The 18,431-nt window shown below is 38.4% G+C and overlaps 2 protein-coding genes and 1 long non-coding RNA gene across 13 annotated transcripts in view; 2 read left to right on the top strand and 1 right to left on the bottom strand.

Moving 5' to 3' along the window:
• LOC118813865 (tumor necrosis factor receptor superfamily member 14-like) overlaps window positions 1-1,792 on the top strand; it is an 8,393-nt gene extending 6,601 nt beyond the window's left edge. For 4 of the 7 annotated variants that reach the window (XM_036579450.1, XM_036579448.1, XM_036579444.1 and 1 more), the window contains 2 exons: window positions 126-202; window positions 926-1,791. In XM_036579450.1, the coding sequence (XP_036435343.1) occupies window positions 126-180 (55 nt within the window). In that variant the 3' untranslated portion in view covers window positions 181-202; window positions 926-1,791. Of the gene's footprint in view, window positions 1-125; window positions 203-925 lie in introns of all 7 variants that reach the window. The other 3 variants (XM_036579446.1, XM_036579445.1, XM_036579449.1) reach the window with 3 other exon arrangements.
• Window positions 1-10,691, bottom strand: part of LOC118813868 — a 26,449-nt gene extending 15,758 nt beyond the window's left edge. Inside the window, exons 1-3 of one of the 2 annotated variants that reach the window (XR_005007684.1) lie at window positions 9,880-10,691; window positions 6,591-6,665; window positions 6,239-6,351 (exon numbers count right to left, since the gene is read on the bottom strand). This is a non-coding gene — a long non-coding RNA (uncharacterized LOC118813868). The remainder of the gene's footprint in view (window positions 1-6,238; window positions 6,352-6,590; window positions 6,666-9,879) is intronic. The other variant, XR_005007683.1, reaches the window with a different exon arrangement.
• Window positions 5,097-18,431, top strand: LOC118813866 (tumor necrosis factor receptor superfamily member 14-like). Of its 4 annotated transcripts, XM_036579451.1 has the most exons (11): window positions 5,097-5,473; window positions 6,520-6,638; window positions 8,703-8,824; window positions 12,385-12,789; window positions 14,446-14,571; window positions 14,852-15,007; window positions 15,139-15,226; window positions 16,153-16,337; window positions 16,434-16,498; window positions 16,653-16,687; window positions 18,276-18,431. In XM_036579451.1, the coding sequence occupies exons 4-11, from the start codon at window positions 12,648-12,650 to the stop codon at window positions 18,310-18,312; spliced, it is 834 nt and encodes a 277-aa protein (XP_036435344.1). In that variant the 5' UTR covers window positions 5,097-5,473; window positions 6,520-6,638; window positions 8,703-8,824; window positions 12,385-12,647; the 3' UTR covers window positions 18,313-18,431. The 4 variants fall into 4 exon arrangements, with proteins under 4 accessions (XP_036435344.1, XP_036435346.1, XP_036435347.1 ...); XM_036579453.1 differs by lacking the exon at window positions 6,520-6,638; XM_036579454.1 differs by lacking the exons at window positions 5,097-5,473; window positions 6,520-6,638 and adding an exon at window positions 7,670-8,186.

The raw sequence follows: 18,431 nt of genomic DNA, 5'->3' as shown, positions 1-18,431 counted from the left end.
TTTGACTACTTCTGAATATTACATTTAGAACTATTACAATGCTGTCTTAATTTAGTGGTTAAAGTTACATACAACATGTGATTCTATAATTTAAATTAATTAATGTAATTGAATTTATTTTTCAGTTCAAGAAAACCACAGTGTTCAAGAAAAAGTCAGTTCAAGAAACCTCCACAGTGATTCCTTTGCTGCTACTTGGCAGGTAAGAACTATAGATAGAGATTTACTTCTGTTAGAACTGTGAACATGTGCAGGTTATCTTCAATAACCATTCTTCAGTATACCTTTCAATGCAGAATATTTTTATTAAGAATATATGAAGCCTGTGGTACGTTTGTGTGGTGTTTGGTCTTTATGGTTGTAGGCTTAATATTAGGTCACATGCAGGTAAATTGGCATGATTCAATTGAGTCCTATCACTTGGATCAAAATAGGATTCAGCTCTATATTTTCTTGAATTGAACAGCTCTACATAGCACACTGTAACTATACTGTTACAGTTTACTGGATTCACTTAAACACAAAATGATTATTAAACATTCTCTGTGGAAATAATAAGAAAAAGAATAGTAGTTGAAAAAGAAAAGTAGTAGTAGTTGTATTGTTGCTGTTATTGTTGTTGTTGTTGTAGGTGGTGGTGGTGGTGGTGTATTTACTTGTGTATAGTTATAGTGAAATGTGGGTGTTTATTGACTGGGGGTTGGTAAAACATCTGAATGGCTGGTAAAATTCGGGCATCCACATTGTGGTCAATGGGCTACAAAGTTTGTATACCTCCCCTTATACAATAAGCAATATTCATGGCCATTTCTGGCCAAAATCGTGCAGCAGATATGATTGTTAGCATATATATCACATATATCAGTTATGTTTTATGCAAATTCATAAGCTTTAATCATTTTAATAATCATAATCATTTTAACAGCAGCTTTGTAGTAGAGACACAGGAGTACGAGAGACTACAAGACAACAACAGTATGGCCTGTTCTATGTGATATGAAGTCACACGCAGGCCAGAAGACCAAAAGTCATCCATATTGTTCCATTACTTCTTTTCAGAGACTTTAAAAGATTTAAGGATTCATGTGGATGTTCTTTGTGACACTTAAAAAGTGACTGTTGTTCAAGAAGGAGACTGTGAAAGGAGATAAGGACTTGTTTGTGCCTATCTCCTATCTATCCTACCAAACAAGCCTATGGTACAGGAGTTGGAACTGGGATTTACCACCATCGTAAAACTGGGTGAAAGGTGACCACTCAGGAACCTTCAAGGCCTTGGACCTAACTAAAAGCGACTCTTGCTGACATCAAGATGCACGCAAGGGACATTATCTTTGTTGACTGAATCTCACCAATGACGTTCATTAATGTTTCCAACCTTGTCTACATTATAAATTTGATTTGTTATGATGAATCAGCAATTGCATGTGTAGACTGTGTAATTTACAGAAAATCAGTTCTCTCCTGCCTTAACGTCATAGCTGGGTTTGTATGTTTCACTCCCATTTCTGTCCTGGTTATTTTATGCCTTTGGTTTGTGTTGTCTTTGTCTCGTACTATCTTTATTTTGCTTTTCCTTATGATTTCCTGTGAAAAAAACTTTTTTTTTTGCTCTGTTATTGTCCTTATTACTGTACACGTCATGTGTTGTTGGCATTTCCAAACATCCTTCCTTTTGTTTTGTTTACTTTAATATTCATGTGTTTCATGTTTTCATGCTAGATAAAGTGACCTTGAGCTTTGGAAAGGCACTATGTAAATAAAATTATTATTATTATTATTATTATTATTAACCTTTAACATTTTTCTTAATAAATTTTATAATGCATTCTTCCTTTGAAATTCAATGTGGGGTCCATCACATCACAGAAATTTTGAAAAACGTTTTTAAGACATTTCCCATGTTTTAAGACATTTTTTATGCTGTAGTAATTTACTCAATAATCTTATGATGAAATTAACAATTTTAACATGCTCAACGGTTTATATGATTTATTTTTGAAAAATTAAATAAGGAACAGAAAATTCTGTCTTAAACTGAGATTACATGGAGTCATTTTAAGACTAAGCCCAAACTAATCAAATCAAATCACGTTTATTGTCACGTCACATTTACACAGGTGGAAAGTGAATGAAAATCTTAGGTGCGTAGCCCCCTTATAGAATTTAAATACAAAAAAAATATATAAATATCTAAGGATAAAAAGAAATATATACACTATATTGCCAAAGGTAATCGTTCGTCTGCCTTCACACGCATATGAACTTGAGTGACATCCCATTCTTAATCCATAGGGTTTAATATGATGTCGGCCCACCCTTTGCAGCTATAACAGCTTCAACTCTTCTGGGAAGGCTTTCCACAAAGTTTAGGAGTGTGTCTGTGGGAATTTTTGACCACTCTTTCAGAAGCGCATTTGTGAGGTCAGACACTGATGTTGGACGAGAAGGCCTGGCTCGCAGTCTCCGCTCTAATTCATCCCAAAGGTGTTCTGTGGGGTTGAGATCAGGACTCTGTGCAGGCCAGTCAAGTTCTTCCACACCAAACTGGCTCATCCATGTCTTTATGGACCTTGCTTTGTGCACTGGTGCGCAGTCATGCTGGAACAGGAAGGGGCCATCCCCAAACTGTTCCCACAAAGTTGGGAGCATGAAATTGTCCAAAATCTCTTGGTCTGCTGAAACATTAAGAGTTCCTTTCACTGGAACTAAGGGGCTGAGCCCAACTCCTGAAAAACAACCCCACACCATAATCCCCCCTCCACCAAACTTTACACTTGGCACAATGCAGTCAAACAAGTACCGATCTCCTGGCAACCACCAAACCCAGACTTGTCCATCGGATTGCCAGATGGAGAAGCATGATTCATCACTCCAGAGAACACATCTCCACTGCTCTAGAGTCCAGTGGTGGCGCTTTACACCACTGCATTTCAAGCTCTGCATTGCGCTTGATATTGTAAGGCTTGGATGCAGCTGCTCGGCCATGGAAACCCATTCCCTGAAGCTTTCTACACTGTTCTTGAGCTTATCTGAAGGCCACATGAAGTTTGGAGGTCTGTAGCGATTGACTCTGCAGAAAGTTGGTGACCTCTGCGCACTATGTGCCTCAGCATCTGCTGACCCCACTCTCTCATTTTACATGGCCTACTACTTCGTGACTGAGTTGCTGTTGTTCCCAATTGCTTCCACTTTGTTATAATACCACTGACAGTTGACTGTGGAATATTTCATAGCGAGGAAATTTCATGACTGGACTTGTTGCACAGGTGACATCCTATCAGGGTACCACGCTGGAATCCACTGAGCTCCTGAGAGCGACCCATTCTTTCACAAATGTTTGTAGAAGCAGTCTGCATGCCTAGGTTCTTGGTTTTATACACCTGTGGCCATGGAAGTGATTGGAACACCTGAATTCAATGATTTGGATGGGTGAGTGAATACTTTTGGCAATATAGTGTATATATATATACCGGCTCTGAATATACACATATACACAATATACACTAGTATTGCACTATTCCAATATACAGTTGTACAGTAATAAGTTATGAAATAAAACTATGAAATGTACTGTTGTACACATTCCGTATGTGCAGTTAGTCTGAGGTAGATAATAATGAGATGCAGGTACACGGGGGACAGAATATTGATATAGAAATCTTCCAGATTATACAAGATATGGATAGAAGATGTCAATCTATATGTGTAAGTACAGATTTGCTAGATTGAAGGTGCAGAGGATCAGAGTGAGTCTGATGAGATGTGGATAAGGTGTAGATTGTCCCTGGAGATAATGACTCAGAGGTGCAGTGACAGGCCTATAGACCAATACACCAGCACTACTGGCTGTTTAGCAGCCTGATGGCCCGGAGGAAGAAACTGTCTTGGAACCGGCTGGTTCTGGACTTTATGCTTCTGTACCTCCTCCTGCTCGGAAGCTGTGAGAACAGACAGTGGCTTGGGTGGGTGGAGTCCTTTAGAATCCTCCTGGCAGAGGCTGGTGTATAAATCCAAAAGGTTTGGGAGCTGGACCCCGGTGATGTGCTGGGCTGCCCGCACCACCCTCTGCAGAGCGTTTTGCTCAATGGCAGTGCAGTTTCCATACCAGGTGGTGATGGAGCCTGTTAGAACGCTCACCACAGTACATGTGTAGAATGTTCTGAGGATGCGGGGGTTCATGCCAAACCTCATCAGCCGCCTGAGGTGGAAGAGGCGCTGTTGTGCCTTTTTTACCACCCGCGTGGTGTGTTCGCTCCATGTCAGTTCCTCTGAGATGTGAACACCGAGGAACTTGAAGCTGCTGACCCTCTCTACAGTGGCTCCATTGATGGTGATGTGGGTGTCAGGACCAAGAGCTTCTTCTCCTTGCCCGAGGTCCAAACATATAAAGGGTATCTCTAATGTGTTCTGTGCTAAGAGATTCTTAACTGTAGTCTAACTTCTTGAAAAAAAATCTAAAGAATAAGAGAGTATCAGTAAAAAGTAAAAAGACTTAAATCGCTGAGTTCTTGTGGAAGGAAGGAAAAGGCCTTCTTCTTTATTGAGCTTGAGTGGCAAGACGGTTCCCGGACAACCACAATGCAAAGAACATCACGAAACATCCTTTTTTATATTCTGTTTGGGGTGATGAAGTAATCACTCCTCCCTTTTACACAATTCCATATCATCTTAGTCCCCATTATATCCAAACTCTGCACTTTTCTTGGAAACCCTTATTTCCAAACGTACATGATATCATTTTTTTTTTTTAAATCATCTTAGCTTGGCTGTACCAAGCCGTTCCATCCTCTCAAGGCTATTAATTTAACTATTGCATTATGGACTGACTCCAAAAACTGGTTTCAACAGGTTCTTATCAGCTTACTCTGCTCTTTGAGGGTCAGCTTGCCCTCTTCTTTTACTGTGTCAGCAAATGCTCACAGGCTTCTGGAAGCTTCTATAGCTTCAGGGACTCTTCAATGTCAAAAATCCCTTATGCAGACAAACTAAGGCCTATCCTTTGTGAGAGGATTAATATTCTTTGTTAATCAACTCTGACCAGTGGGCTGAACGTACTCCAGGAAAATAACGCTGTCTGCCTTTTTATTTTATTTGTTAAGCAGGAAAAAGAAAGGCAGAGCTCGGACATCACAGTTTTGAACATACTGAACAGACATACAGAAACAGTTTAATGGGCTTCTAGCGCTCTGTAGGCGCTCATCTCGGCTATATCTGAAAACAGTTCACGTAGACTGTTGAATGAGCATCAACAAAACTGAAAGTACATTCGTGGGTTGACTTGATGACGTCATACTTTGTTTGGGAGCCGTTTACTGCTCAAAAAGGACATTTTATTTTCAAACAGGTCTTTAGTTTGGAGCTTCTGGAGAAACTAAGCTAAACAGAAGGGAAACTGAACACTCAGCTACACAGAGCGCTTCAGTGCTGTCTTCACTTCCTCTGCATTGAACGCACACGCTGGACGCTGAAGGTACGTTTGTTTACTCTTCACAGCATTTTGACTGTGTTTGGGTATCGTTAAATCCTGGTAGACCGGAAATCTGTATGCCACACGGAAAGTTCGGGGCCTGGTTTGGTAACAGACCTGAATGAAAGGATTATATTTTTAAAGCTTTTCTTCAGTTTCCTGTTTTATTTTCACTGATTGTCAGAGCTCGCCCCCGATGTACTTTGCTGTGTGGCGCGCGCTCCCCGCCTTGTCTCTGAAGCCCGCGCGCTTCAGTGCCGCTCCGCTCGCGCAGCCTGTGCGAAATCGTCAGTATACCCGGACCCGTTGGCGCGAGTGCCGGAATCAAAAACGAGACGTTCCGCGTCCTAATCTACTCAGAGGGGGGAATGTGTGAAACAGGCCTCACGTCGCTGTTTTGTGCAGTAGAAATGTCTATTTCTGCTCCCTTTCTTAGAAGTGTCTGCACCAGCACTTCAAAGTCGGTCTCTACTGGAGGTATTTTTTTTTTGCTGCTATTTTCTCCCTGTGTTTTTGCACGTGTTTCCGCACCAAACATGAAATAAATAGAGAATGCTGTCCTACGTGTGCACACGATAAGCTAAAAACTAATAACTATTGGATTTAATATAGTGTTATGGTTTATAAATATATAAAACCACAGTGTCTAAATCTGTAGTCATGAAAGTATAGTCGCTATAAGCCTCTAGATAAGCAGCAATACAAAATAGGATAGTGTGCAGTATAGTGTGCAGTACATAGACTGATGATTAAAGGAGCAATACTTACACCAAGCGTTTAAACTGGATACTGCAGTCCAAATCCAAAATATTGGAGAGAGTTGTCTCCCCTCCTCACCAGACTCGATGCTCACGCAGGTTGCCAGGTTGGGGACACTGAACCTACACGAACGAGTGTAACATTAAACTTAACAATACCAAGCGACAGGAGTCATACACTGTTAGTTAATCAGCTGATGTAAAGAAATATATTAGATATTGATTCTTTAAATATCAAAATCTTGGATATGACTTTATTCTGTCAACTGATATTTCATTTTTTTTTTTTAGGAAAGTGGGTTTTTAAGCTTTGCACTGAGAATGCAAGCACTACTTGTATTCCATGTCCTGAATCAACTTACACTGATGAACCTTTGCAGACTGCTTTAGCTGTACAGTGTGTGATCCTGGTAAGTCTGTAGACTTCTGTGTGCTGTCTATTTAAAACAGTGACATCTTTCAGATACATTACAGTCTCTGTGTGTTGTTCACAGATCAGAGTTTTAGAGTAAACACTGCCTATCAGTCATCTGATACAGGCTGTGAGCCACTAGAGAGACATTACTTTACTTATAAACACAGACAGCTGTAGATGTTATACATAGCTGTGAATCACACAAAATGAAGCCCTGGGCAATCTACAAAGAAAAGAGGTTAGTCTTATACAAGATATTACTGTATACATACACTGACTAGATATTTCATTAAGTACACCTCCTTGCATCTACAGTTATTGTCCATTTTATCAGCTCCTTACCACAAAGTTTTACTTTGTAGTTCTACAATTACAGACTGAAGTCCATTTTAGTGTGGTGTGCACTGTGCTGGTATGAGTGGATGAGACACAGCAGTGCTGCTGGAGTTTTTAAACACCTCAGTGTCACTGCTGGACTCCATCAACCAAAAATATCCAGCCAACAGCATCCTGTGACCACTGAAGGACTAGAGGATGACTAACACAAACTGTACAGCAACAGATGAGCTACTGTCTTTGATTTTACATCTACCGATGGACCAACAAGGAAGGTGTGTCTAATAGAGTGAACAGTGAGTGGACACAGTGTTTAAAATCTCCAGCAGCACTGCTGTGTCACACACTAACATGCCACCACCACATCAGTGTTACTGCAGTGCTGAGAATGATCCACCACCCAAAAAACACTTTGCTCTGTGGTAGTCCTGTGAGGGGCCTAACCACTGAAGAACAGGGTGAAAGGGGGTTAATTAAGTATGTAGAGAAGCAGATGGACTACAGTCTGTAACTCAAAACTTACAAAGTGCACCTATATGATAGGTGGAGCTGCTAAAATGGACAATGAGTGTAGAAATAAGAGGTGCACTTAATGAAGTAGCTGGCCGGTATACAGAAGTATTACTTCACAGTGTACTTGGATTCTCTTCTAGCTCCAGGATATGGTATCTTCTGCTGAAAATGAGGTGGCCTGTGGAAATGCTCAATTCTAGAAAAGGCTTCTGACCCTCAGCGGTATGGACTGAACTGTTCTTCTCACTGTGGAGAAAAGTCCATATCAATGCAGGACTTTTCTGGACTGTTAGAAAAAACTGCAAGTGATCCAAAACAAAGTCCTCTGAACCCTTAAAAAAAGGTTCAGAGCTTGTCACTCCTGACGTCCGTTCTTTATAGAAAGGATGGCTCCTCTGAATACTGAGTCAGCAAGAAGTGATAGTCATATTAAGATAAATACCACTGGCTTAATATGGCCGTGTACTTTTGTACTTTGACCGTCACTGGTTCACTTCACTGATTGTGTTGTCCTTTCTTGGTGGTGTCCCTTTATAAAGGTCAGATCTACATGAAAGTCACTCTGGACACTATTTAATAAAACTGTTCCTGCTTTGCTTCATACGACTTGTTTATTGGCTTTGAGCCAAGACCACAGAACCGGTTACTCAACTGCTGTTTTTATAAACTGGAGCGAACCATTTCGGCACAGGAGGTGAGACTGGACATCCAAGCCTTTTTTAGACAAGAACTTTGGTCCTTCTGACTTTGGATTTGTCGCTGGACCTGTTTGTCAGTCACAGACCATTTAACACATTCCTTCCTTGAGGCTTGTGTTTTTCTTTCACTTTACTGTGAAATCTATTGGATGCAGTTCCCCTCACCGCCCAGTGCACTGGTCTGGACTTATTCCAGGAAAAATGCGCCTATTCCAGGAAATACATTGTCTGGCTTTTTTATTAATTTTTTTTTTTTTGAAGCAGGAAACGTACAGATATTTAGACATATCTATACAGACATTATATACAGACATATTCTCTAATTTACTTTTTGAACAAGGCAAATAAAAAGTGTTTAATGAAGCAGTATGTAGACAGAATGCGCATGAGCTCTCCTTGGAGATGAGATAAACAAAACAGAAAGTACACTCCCAGTCTGCTGGTAACGCTCATCCATGGAATGGTTCAAAAGCTGTTTACTATTAAAAAATGTGATTTTATCTTTAAATTAGGGCTTTTGGAGCTTTTGGAGAAGCAGAGCTAAACCAGAGAGAGACTGACCACTGTCAACTACACCAAGAGCCTCAATTACTGATTTCTTCACACGCTGTTTTCTTCAGGAGTGACTACAAAAGTAAGAACTTTTTAATATTCAGATAACCTATAGGACTTTAATACAATATATGCTGTAAAAAAGTTTCAAAACATTCCTTTAACTCCCCCCTCCATACTGTCCAAAAAACAACCTATTTGAATTATTTCTTTCAACTCGAAACTCGGATCAACTTGAACTTTGACGTCACCTCTCTGAATAGCTTTTTACATTTTCTTAAAACTTAATTTTGTCAAAATTCTAACTTCTAACTTACATTTTTAGTTCTGTGTGGTTGCCAGGGCTTCCGCCCTTTACACCCCCCTGACCACAAAGAGCTGCATCACAAACTCTTTGCCTTTTAATCTGTTTCCACCTTTCTAAACTAAGTTGAAAAAAAGCTGTGTAGATGGTTGACTTAGTTTGAAGTTGACTTACCGTTTAATTTTTCACAGTGTATAGGTAAAGCTGTATTATACATTCTTATATTTTAAATGTGTTTTCTTGTCATCAAATACTAAAATTTCTCAAATGTCAACAACACAAAGGGAGAGATATGCTTTGGAAAGGCAAGAGAGAAAAGAAGGGTGTACACTGAAATTTCCCTGTTTAGACCAGTCATATAACAAAGTGAACATGTTTATGCTTTCAGTTTCCTACTTTTTTGACAACATGCCTTATTTCAGTTTGTAGCTACTTTTTTGCAGATTTTTATTCAGCCAACTGCAGTTTAGCTCCACCCATTCACACTTGAAGTTCTAAGCAGTGTTTTAAGTCTGAGTGCTTTTTGCGTAACGTATCTTATACCTCTTACAGGCACAATAACAAAAACAGGGATAAAGAGAGGTTGCAAAACCGACATGTAATATGTAATATTAATGAGAGGTTTACATCTTGTAATGAAGCCTTTATAATTCGGCCGTTGAATAGGAGACAGTTACAGCTGAATTCAGGGTTGTCAATGCATGCAATGATAAATCACCATCTGCTGTAATTTTGATATCATTAGTTGCTAAAATAAGAATATGGCATTGTGGTTACTCTGCTGAAGATCACTGAACACAAACACCACCAAAATTAAAAAAAACATACCATACCAAGTTTTAATGTCAGATCAAGCAGTGTCAATCCAGAACAATGTGATATGAGAGGAGTCATGCGTTCATGAAGTCCAGAAGTCCACAGGGCCCAATAATTCGCTCTTAACACATCTGGACTTTGCTTTTGTGTTGTGATTGCTTTTGGTTGTTAAATCTGATAATTGTGTGTAGGTGTGCATGTGTGTGTGTGTGTGTGTGTGTGTGTGTGTGTGTGTGTGTTTGTTTGTAAGTGAATGTTTTTACCTCCTGCAACCCTAATGTAATTTTGTCTATTTTGGTATTTACAAGACAGTTACATATGCCCTATGTTGTTATTTTCAGGAGGCCCTAGGCCTTGACATGTTCAATGCTAACAGAATTTTCATAACTGTATGAATTTGACCATTTTTTGCTCAAAAATTTAATTAGTGTGGCATCTAGAGTTCCATGTGTTATCTGAATTTGCAGGTTTGGAATGTTTAAGTTAGGGGGCCCCTGGTCCAAAGGTCAAGGCCCCTTTCCCTTCCTCTCCCTTCCTCTCTTAGTTCCAGATATATGAGATCATTGTAAAAAGGACCATATGTTCTGTTTCCTTTTTCGAAAACAACCACCCTATATAAGCAGTTGGTTATACTGCTCTGAAGGGGACACTTCAGAATTGGCACGGATCCCGTCTCAGGTATTACATGGTGCTTGATATGATACTGTTTTATTTTGTAATAAACATCTTATACAAGCAAGATGGTGTCAGCAGAGACTTCTTCATCATCTTCAAACAACATTAGCGCTTGGTATTTTCTTTTTATTTTTACCTATACAGACTGAAAATAGTTGTCAGCTCAAGTACAGAAGTACAGAGAGTGTTGTTGAACTAAAATAATAATTTTTATTGGGGTTTATTCTAATATTTATTATTGAGATGACCAACTGCTGTGTTATTTCAGCAGAGGATAATGTATTTGTGAATAGACTGTGCCAGATATTGAATGTCAGTTCACCTTGACGGAACTGCGAGGGCGGGAGTCAAACAAACTGTTTCGGTTGCAGGCAGGAGTGGGATAAATGATTCCGATTTCCTGCAAACGGAAGCGGGAGGAAATCTTGCAGGGGGCAGCAGCAGGACAAAACAGTCAGTGCACGAGTCATTGCTTCTCTCATTTACTCCTCTGCAGTTTCGCTAGTTTTAGCTCTGGTCAGTCTTAATACAACGCAAACAGGATTTTCTTGTTTCTTCTGAATGTTTTGACGATCATAGTGCTCTGATCACTTGCTACATGCAGTACAGAGACATCAGAAGAGCATGCTGGATCCGCACATGCATTATGTGACGTTTATGGAGAACCAATACAAAGAGATCACATCAGATTTTGGGTGGTTTTTCAAGCTGGTTTACTCACTTATACTTCTCTGTAGGTCAGTTATACTTCTCTGGCTAGACAGGATGGGTTCTGTTGAGTGTTCTGATATGTGTATCATGTCTGTATGATTGACAACTTTTGAGTTACGAATCCTAAGAACAGATAATATCATCATCGCAAGTGGATTTCGGATTGTTTTTCAAGTCAGATTGAATGACGTCACATTGATGCTGGCGTCAAAACCAGATGATCTGGCTAGACAGGACAGGGTCTGCTGATTGCGCTGGTATGTGTATCATGTCTGTAAGATAAACCCTTCCAAAGTTATGAAAGCTAGAGTGCACTTATGCACGTAGCTTCAGGTTAAAGGAGTTCAACAACTATGGCCTAAACAGATAGGGTCTTAAATCCATATTTTCATATTTGTGTCCCTGCACACAGACTCACAGGAAAGGCAGTCTGTACTGTCAGCATCTTTCATGATCCCCTACTGTTACAGACTGAGTCAGTTCCACTTTTCTAATGTTGAGACTGTCAGTTTGGGATATAAACCTGTACATATGTACAAAAGTAGTGCTATCACGGATGAAGAAACTGATGTTGAGACTGTCAGCATTAGAATTTGAGATATAAACCTGTACATATGTACAAAAGTAGTGCTATCACGGATGAAGAAACTGACTCAAGGTGGGAGCGGCTGTGTCTTTCACTGTTTAGTTCTGACCTTTTTTGTTGTGCTTCGGAAGGAATAAGAAGTGATTCATGTCTAAACTGTTTACCAAAAATAATGCCCTGCAACAGGCTCGCAACAGTAGTGAATACACATTTAGCGACTGACTGAAGATCAGCATTTTAGGGAGCCGGTTGAAAGGAAGCCTATGCCACTGATGAAGTCAGATGTTATCACCTGGTTGTTACTTATTTGAGACAGATTAAAAAATTGTATTTTGTTTACAGTGTATCCTCTAATAGTGCATTTAAAAAGTTGATTGTCTGGCCCAGCAAAGCAAGTATTAAAATTTCAGCTGTTGTTGTTGTAATTGTAATCTTTGTTATATTCCAAGGCATCAGAATATCGTTCACGAATCTGCTTTCTTCAGACTCAGATATGTTCATTTGTGACTGATTTCAGCCAATCTAAAATGTTTTCTCTTTTCTTTTTCAGTTTCCCCTCCAAGGACTGGAAAACCTGAACGAGGACTCTGAACTTCTAATGAATGTGTAGAGAAAATGAAGAGCTGCGCCAACAAAACTGAAATCTAAGATATTTATATCTACCAAACGCAGAACTGTCCTCAGCATTAAGCAAACTTGCAAAATGTTTTAGCTGATGATCTGAAGCTAATACAGTAGGATCAATGGAATGTGCAGGAGAAACGTTTGTTTCTGCTTTTTGCTTATACAATACACTGCACCAGCACTTTAAAGATGATCTGTGGTTTAAAAATTCTTTTTTCGATTTTTCTGATTGCTGCTATTTTCTCCATGAATTTTGAATTCTGTCTTTGCGGATGTGCCCGGGCTGAATATGAGATGGAGAATGGAGAATGTTGTCCTATGTGTGCACCCGGTAAGCCAAAAGCTGATGCTTATGGGATTTAATACTTGTACTCATGATATGATAAAAGTGAAAGTAAAAGTGTTCAGAGAGCCCATATCCTATCTTGATTTAATTTTTCCCCAGAGGTACACATTTAACAATTGTTTGATTTTATGCACCAGAAACTAATTAATTTTTACATGAGCATTTTCCAACCTGTTTATCCCTTAGAATTGAACAGGCAGTTTATGTTACTGTGCCTTTAAGACTGATGTATGTATTTGTTCTCTTTTGATTGGCTGCCCTGTTTTGTGCCTCATACAAAAAGTATTGGCTCCTTATTACTTCAGCGTCAATGGGCCACGCTAAACTGCTGTAGGCTGAACAGGGGGACAAGCAGATATATGCAAAAGTTTGGGCCAAATTGCATGCCTTGGGGCGAGGGGAATTTTTGAAATGAAACAAAGTAAACACAACTTCTGCAGAAAACTATTTTAAAAATAATATTTTTTGCTAATGCACAGTTATTTTATATTCAGTTAATTTAAATAATAGAAAACAATAATATAGTAATTGTGGCATGTGCAAAAGTTTGGACATGCTTCCAGTTGTAATGTCTCAGAAATTAATTAACTTGTTAGGCCTTGATGGACTTGTTAGGAAGGTTAGGCAGGGCAAAAACTTGGTGACAATTCCAGAACGTGATATAGTATGCAAAACAGCATCTAGATCAGACAGGCATTTTGGAAACAAGTGCAGTTGAACTCTTTGGCCAGAGTCACCAAAAGGTATGTTTGGAGATAAAAAGGAGCAGCTGAAAAAATTAAAACAACACCGTACCAACCATAACATGGTGGGTAGATCTATTAGGCTTTGGGGTGTGTGGCACCCAGTGGCACAGGAAACACTGCTTCAGTAAATGGAAGAATGCATTCCACTAAATATCAGCCAATTCTGGGAGCAAATGTCACATTGTCAGTTCAGAAACTGAAGCCAAAAAGAAACTGGCTTTTACAACAGAACAATGATCCAAAACATACCTCAAAATTCACATTACTTTAAGAAAGACAGGCTGAAGCTTTTGGAATGGCCCTCACGGTCCCCAGACATCATTGCAAATCAGTTTGCGATCTTAAACATGCTGTGCTTGCAAGTCAGTCCAAGAATATCGCAGAACTGAAAGCGTTCTGCAAGGAAAAGTGGGTGAAAAATTGCTATAACAAAAACAGAAACATTTCTAGCTGGCTGCAAAAAAGCTTTGGTATCTGCTGTATGTGTTACTAGTACAGACTTTGTAGGGTGTCCAAACTTTTGCATATTTTGTGCAAACCTTTGCACAATTTCTATTTTTTTTAAATCAAAGTTAATCAAATATGAAATTAACTGTGTATTAACATTTGCTTGAAAGGTGATTTCAAAAAATGTTTGCTGATAGTTGTGTTTACTTCTTTTCATTTCAAAAGCTAAGCTAAGCTTTTGTAGTTTAGTTTCCATATATGGACTGAATGCTCTTTGTATAGTATCGTTTGAAACTTTAACATTGTTTACATATTGCATTACTGTATGCATACTGCGTTCAGGAAAGTGAGGTAAAATTCATTGTTCTTTGATATGGGCTAATTAAAACTACACTGTCTAAATCTGTAGTCATGAAAACAATCTGTGGAATGTCATGTTTCTTTTTAGGAAATCGCGTTTATAGGCACTGCACTGAGGACACAAGCACTACGTGTGTTCCATGTCTTGATTCGACTTTTATTGATGCACCAAACGGACTCAGAGACTGCTTTAGCTGTACAGTGTGTGATCCTAGTAAGTCTGTTCTTTATAAGTGGACTTCTGTGTGCTTTGTTTCTAACATGATAGAAAATGTATTCTTTACAGTTATATTTATGGTCACTTACAGCTCAGTTGTTGGAAGATCAATTTCCTACTACACATCTTATCTTTGCAATATTTTACTTATACACCTGTGTAAAGAACAGATTTTATTTGTTTTTGTACAAAAATGGTAAGTGCTGCATGAAAAAGTTGTTACTGTTGTTATTGAGCTATTATGTTTTAGATATCGCCATCTCTTTGTTTTTCACAGATCAGGGTTTAAGAGTAAAGACTTCCTGTACTCGATCATCAGACGCAGTCTGTGAGCCACTAGACGGACATTACTGTACTGATCAGCACAGAGGCACCTGTATACATGCTCTGAAACACAAAAAATGCAGCCCTGGACAATATATAAAGCATAAAGGTTGGTGTAATATATCTGTATCAACTGTGAACCTTTCCAGTAACATCTTTCATACTTTTCTCTTTAAATGACTGAGTTGCACTTCATTCCACTTTATTGATTGAGAGTGAGCAGAACTTGTATGTTTGCAGGAACAGCATCTAAAGATACTGAATGTGCTGAATGTTCAGATGGTACCTTCTCAAATGGGTCTCTTCAGATTTGTCAACCACATTCAAAGTGAGTGTTCAGTTGTTTACTTTTTCTGAATTACTATTTTGGTCAGCGAATGAATTATGTGATCCACATGAGTTTTTCCAAAATAGTTATTTACACCTATGAATACTACTAAGTACAAATCTAATTTCGGGAAAAATGTGAAAAAAAAAAAAGTCAAGTATACAGCAGCAAACAAGTGTGTATTGGATATGCTGATTAATTTAGTGCCATAATGTGAAACAAGGGAGGCTTGAATTATGTAACAAGCTTGTAATAGAATGTGCATAAAATGATAACTGAAGTTAAAAGAGAAACTCGTTCAAAGATAGATAGTTTGTGAAAAGAAACTTCAGGGCCTGTACTCACAAAGCTTCTCAAAATAGGTGTGCTGATTTAAGATCAGATTCCACTCTTATATACTTCGACTTTAATGCCTAGATTTGATCCTAAATCAGCACTCCTAATCGGAGACGCTATATGAATATGGCCCCAGGTGTGATTGGGTTGCAGTGTTAATGATTTTCAGCTACCTTCAGGAAAAGTATTACAGATGACACTTTCGATCAGAGTTCAGAAAGTCCTGGATGTCCAGAGTCCAGCGCTGTTGGTGATTTCCCTGTTCTGAAAGACTTATTGAACCTGGTAATTGAATGAAGAGTTGAACCAAGTACACTGAAAAAAATAAGTCTGTTTAACGTAAGCAAAACCTGTTCAGGTGACTCTTTAGCTAGTTGGCTCCAGTTTCTAATTCCTCATCCTCAGACAAAGCACTGTCTGCACTTAAATAAACAACAGTTACCTGTGTTTGAGCAGGACACCTAAACCGCCTTTGGACTGCAGCCATCCAGGACCAGAGTTGTCCACACCTGATCTAGATCATCTCACTAATGCTTCCATGCAAAGAGAAATCACATGACTTTATTAGGCAATTTGTTTCACTCTGACAGATGTGAAGATCTGGGACTTACAGAAATAAAGGCAGGAACACTTTCTTCTGATGCTGAATGTGGAAAGAAAACTCCAGTTGGTCTGATAGCTGGAATTATAGTTTCTGTTCTCATTGTGGCTATACCTGTAGCTGTAGCAGCTATCATTTTTCTCAAATTTAAGTGTAGGACTGCCCAGCGTGCAAGTAAGGCTTTCATATTTACTATTCAAGAAAAAGTTTTATGTCAGACCTTTAATACTTTACTTTTAATTTGTACATGTTGTTAAAATGTGGTTTCAGACTGTGCTGTTCAGTTACCTGAATATAATATTGTACCAACACAGCAAACTGCATTACAGCAGTCTGTAAGTATTGCTTTGTTTTGATTATTTCCAAATATCCACTTTAATGTAGTCTTAATTAAGTAGTTTGTAGTATTTCAGTAAAAGAAAAGGTAACAAAACTGATTCTATGACTGAAATGAATCCTTTGAAATAAACATATTGTTTTCTGTTCAAGACACCCGCACAGGTACCTGTGGAGACAACAGACAGGTAAGACAAATGACTGAGAGATGCACTTTCTATTTTATTCTGTGGAATCAATCACCGTCCCTGTAGGCCTGAGGATAAAAATGAAACAAAATCAATAGTGTTTTGCTGTATCTGCTTACTTATACTGAAATACAAAATAATTTAATAATTTTATAAATATTCCCATTATTTATAATTATGATGATGATGATTATTATTATTATTGTTGTTGTTGTTGTTTTATACACACTTTGACTATATGTAGGGGAAAGCCCCTAAAAAGCCCATGTACCACGTAAACCTACTTTAATTTTTATTGTGAAATATTTTTTAAAAAAGGAAGAATAAGAAGAAGCACTTAAAAATACAGGGAATCTCATTCAATAAATTCACTTTCATTTTACTTTAAAATAAATACTCAAAAACTTCACTGTGGTGTAAAAAACAATGCATCCCAGTTCTATGTTTATTTATTAATCATCATACGCAAGCATATACAAACGTTTGAACACCACAGCCAAATTATCTATTCTATTTCTAACAGAAAATAAGTTAACACATTCTCTACAGAGAACAAAACTTTCTGCAAATGTATTATTTATTGCACAATTATTGTTTATTTGCTTAGTTGTATACAAACTTTAATATAAACTATTATCTGATTTATTTCATTATGGGTTTAAAACTAAAAACTAAAAAATCCATCTAAAAAGTATGTTTACATGGATTTAGATGGCCCTACATTTCCCCCTACATATTTATCTATGGCTCATTTGTGTTGTCTTACAAGGTGACTAGCTATATATATATGGTGAAGCGTGTTTTATAAACTGATCAGGCATAACATTATGACCACCTCCTTGTTTCTAAGCTCATTGTCTATTTTATCAGCTCCACTTACTATATAGGTGCACTTTGTAGTTCTACAATTACAGACTGTAGTCCATCTGTTTCTCTGCATACTTTGCATACTTTTACCCTGTTTATTCAGTGGTCAGGACCCCATGGACCCTCACAGAGCAGGTACTATTTGGGTGGTGGATCATTCTCAGCACTGCAGTAACACTGACGTGGTGGTGGTGTGTTAGTGTGTGGCGCTGGTCTGAGTGGATCAGACACAGCAGTGCTGCTGGAGGTTTTAAACACCTCAGTGTTACTGCTGGACTGAGAATAGTCCACCAACCAAAAATATCCTGCCAACAGTGTCCTGTGGGCAGTGTCCTTTGACCACTGATGAAGGACTAGAGGATGACCAAACCCAAACTGTGCAGCAGCAGATGAGCTATCATCTGACTTTACATCTACAAGGTGGACTGACAAGGTAGGAGTGTCTAATAAAGTGGACAGTGAGTGGACACAGTGTTATAAACTCCAGCAGCACTGTTATTACTAGTTATTATTAATCACAATGACTTTTATTATTGACCTTACAATGCTGCAGCACAAATGCACCGTACATAAATGTGTAAAGAATCTTCTTAAATTTGTCTTTAATAGAGAATCATCTTAATCATTGACGCAGGCACACATATTTCTAATGTATTTTGTAAAGTTAATTCTGTTTAATACCTTTTCTGCTGAATCTTGGATTCCGTGTCCATGTGTACAGGTCCTTGGAAGGTGATTATTCAGTAAGGATGTTGTGATCAAGAAGAACATGAGAGACTTGGAGGCCTAACAAAGAATTTGCGGATTTTTTGAGAGTATGCAGAATATGTATTACAACCTAAATTTGTAAATGAATACATTTATTGGTTTATATGCA

Source organism: Colossoma macropomum, unplaced genomic scaffold, assembly GCF_904425465.1.
Source record: "Colossoma macropomum unplaced genomic scaffold, Colossoma_macropomum, whole genome shotgun sequence".
Taxonomy (NCBI): domain Eukaryota; kingdom Metazoa; phylum Chordata; class Actinopteri; order Characiformes; family Serrasalmidae; genus Colossoma; species Colossoma macropomum.
The sequence above is the reverse complement of the archived record's forward strand: the minus strand, read 5'-3'. Positions and strand labels throughout refer to the sequence as shown.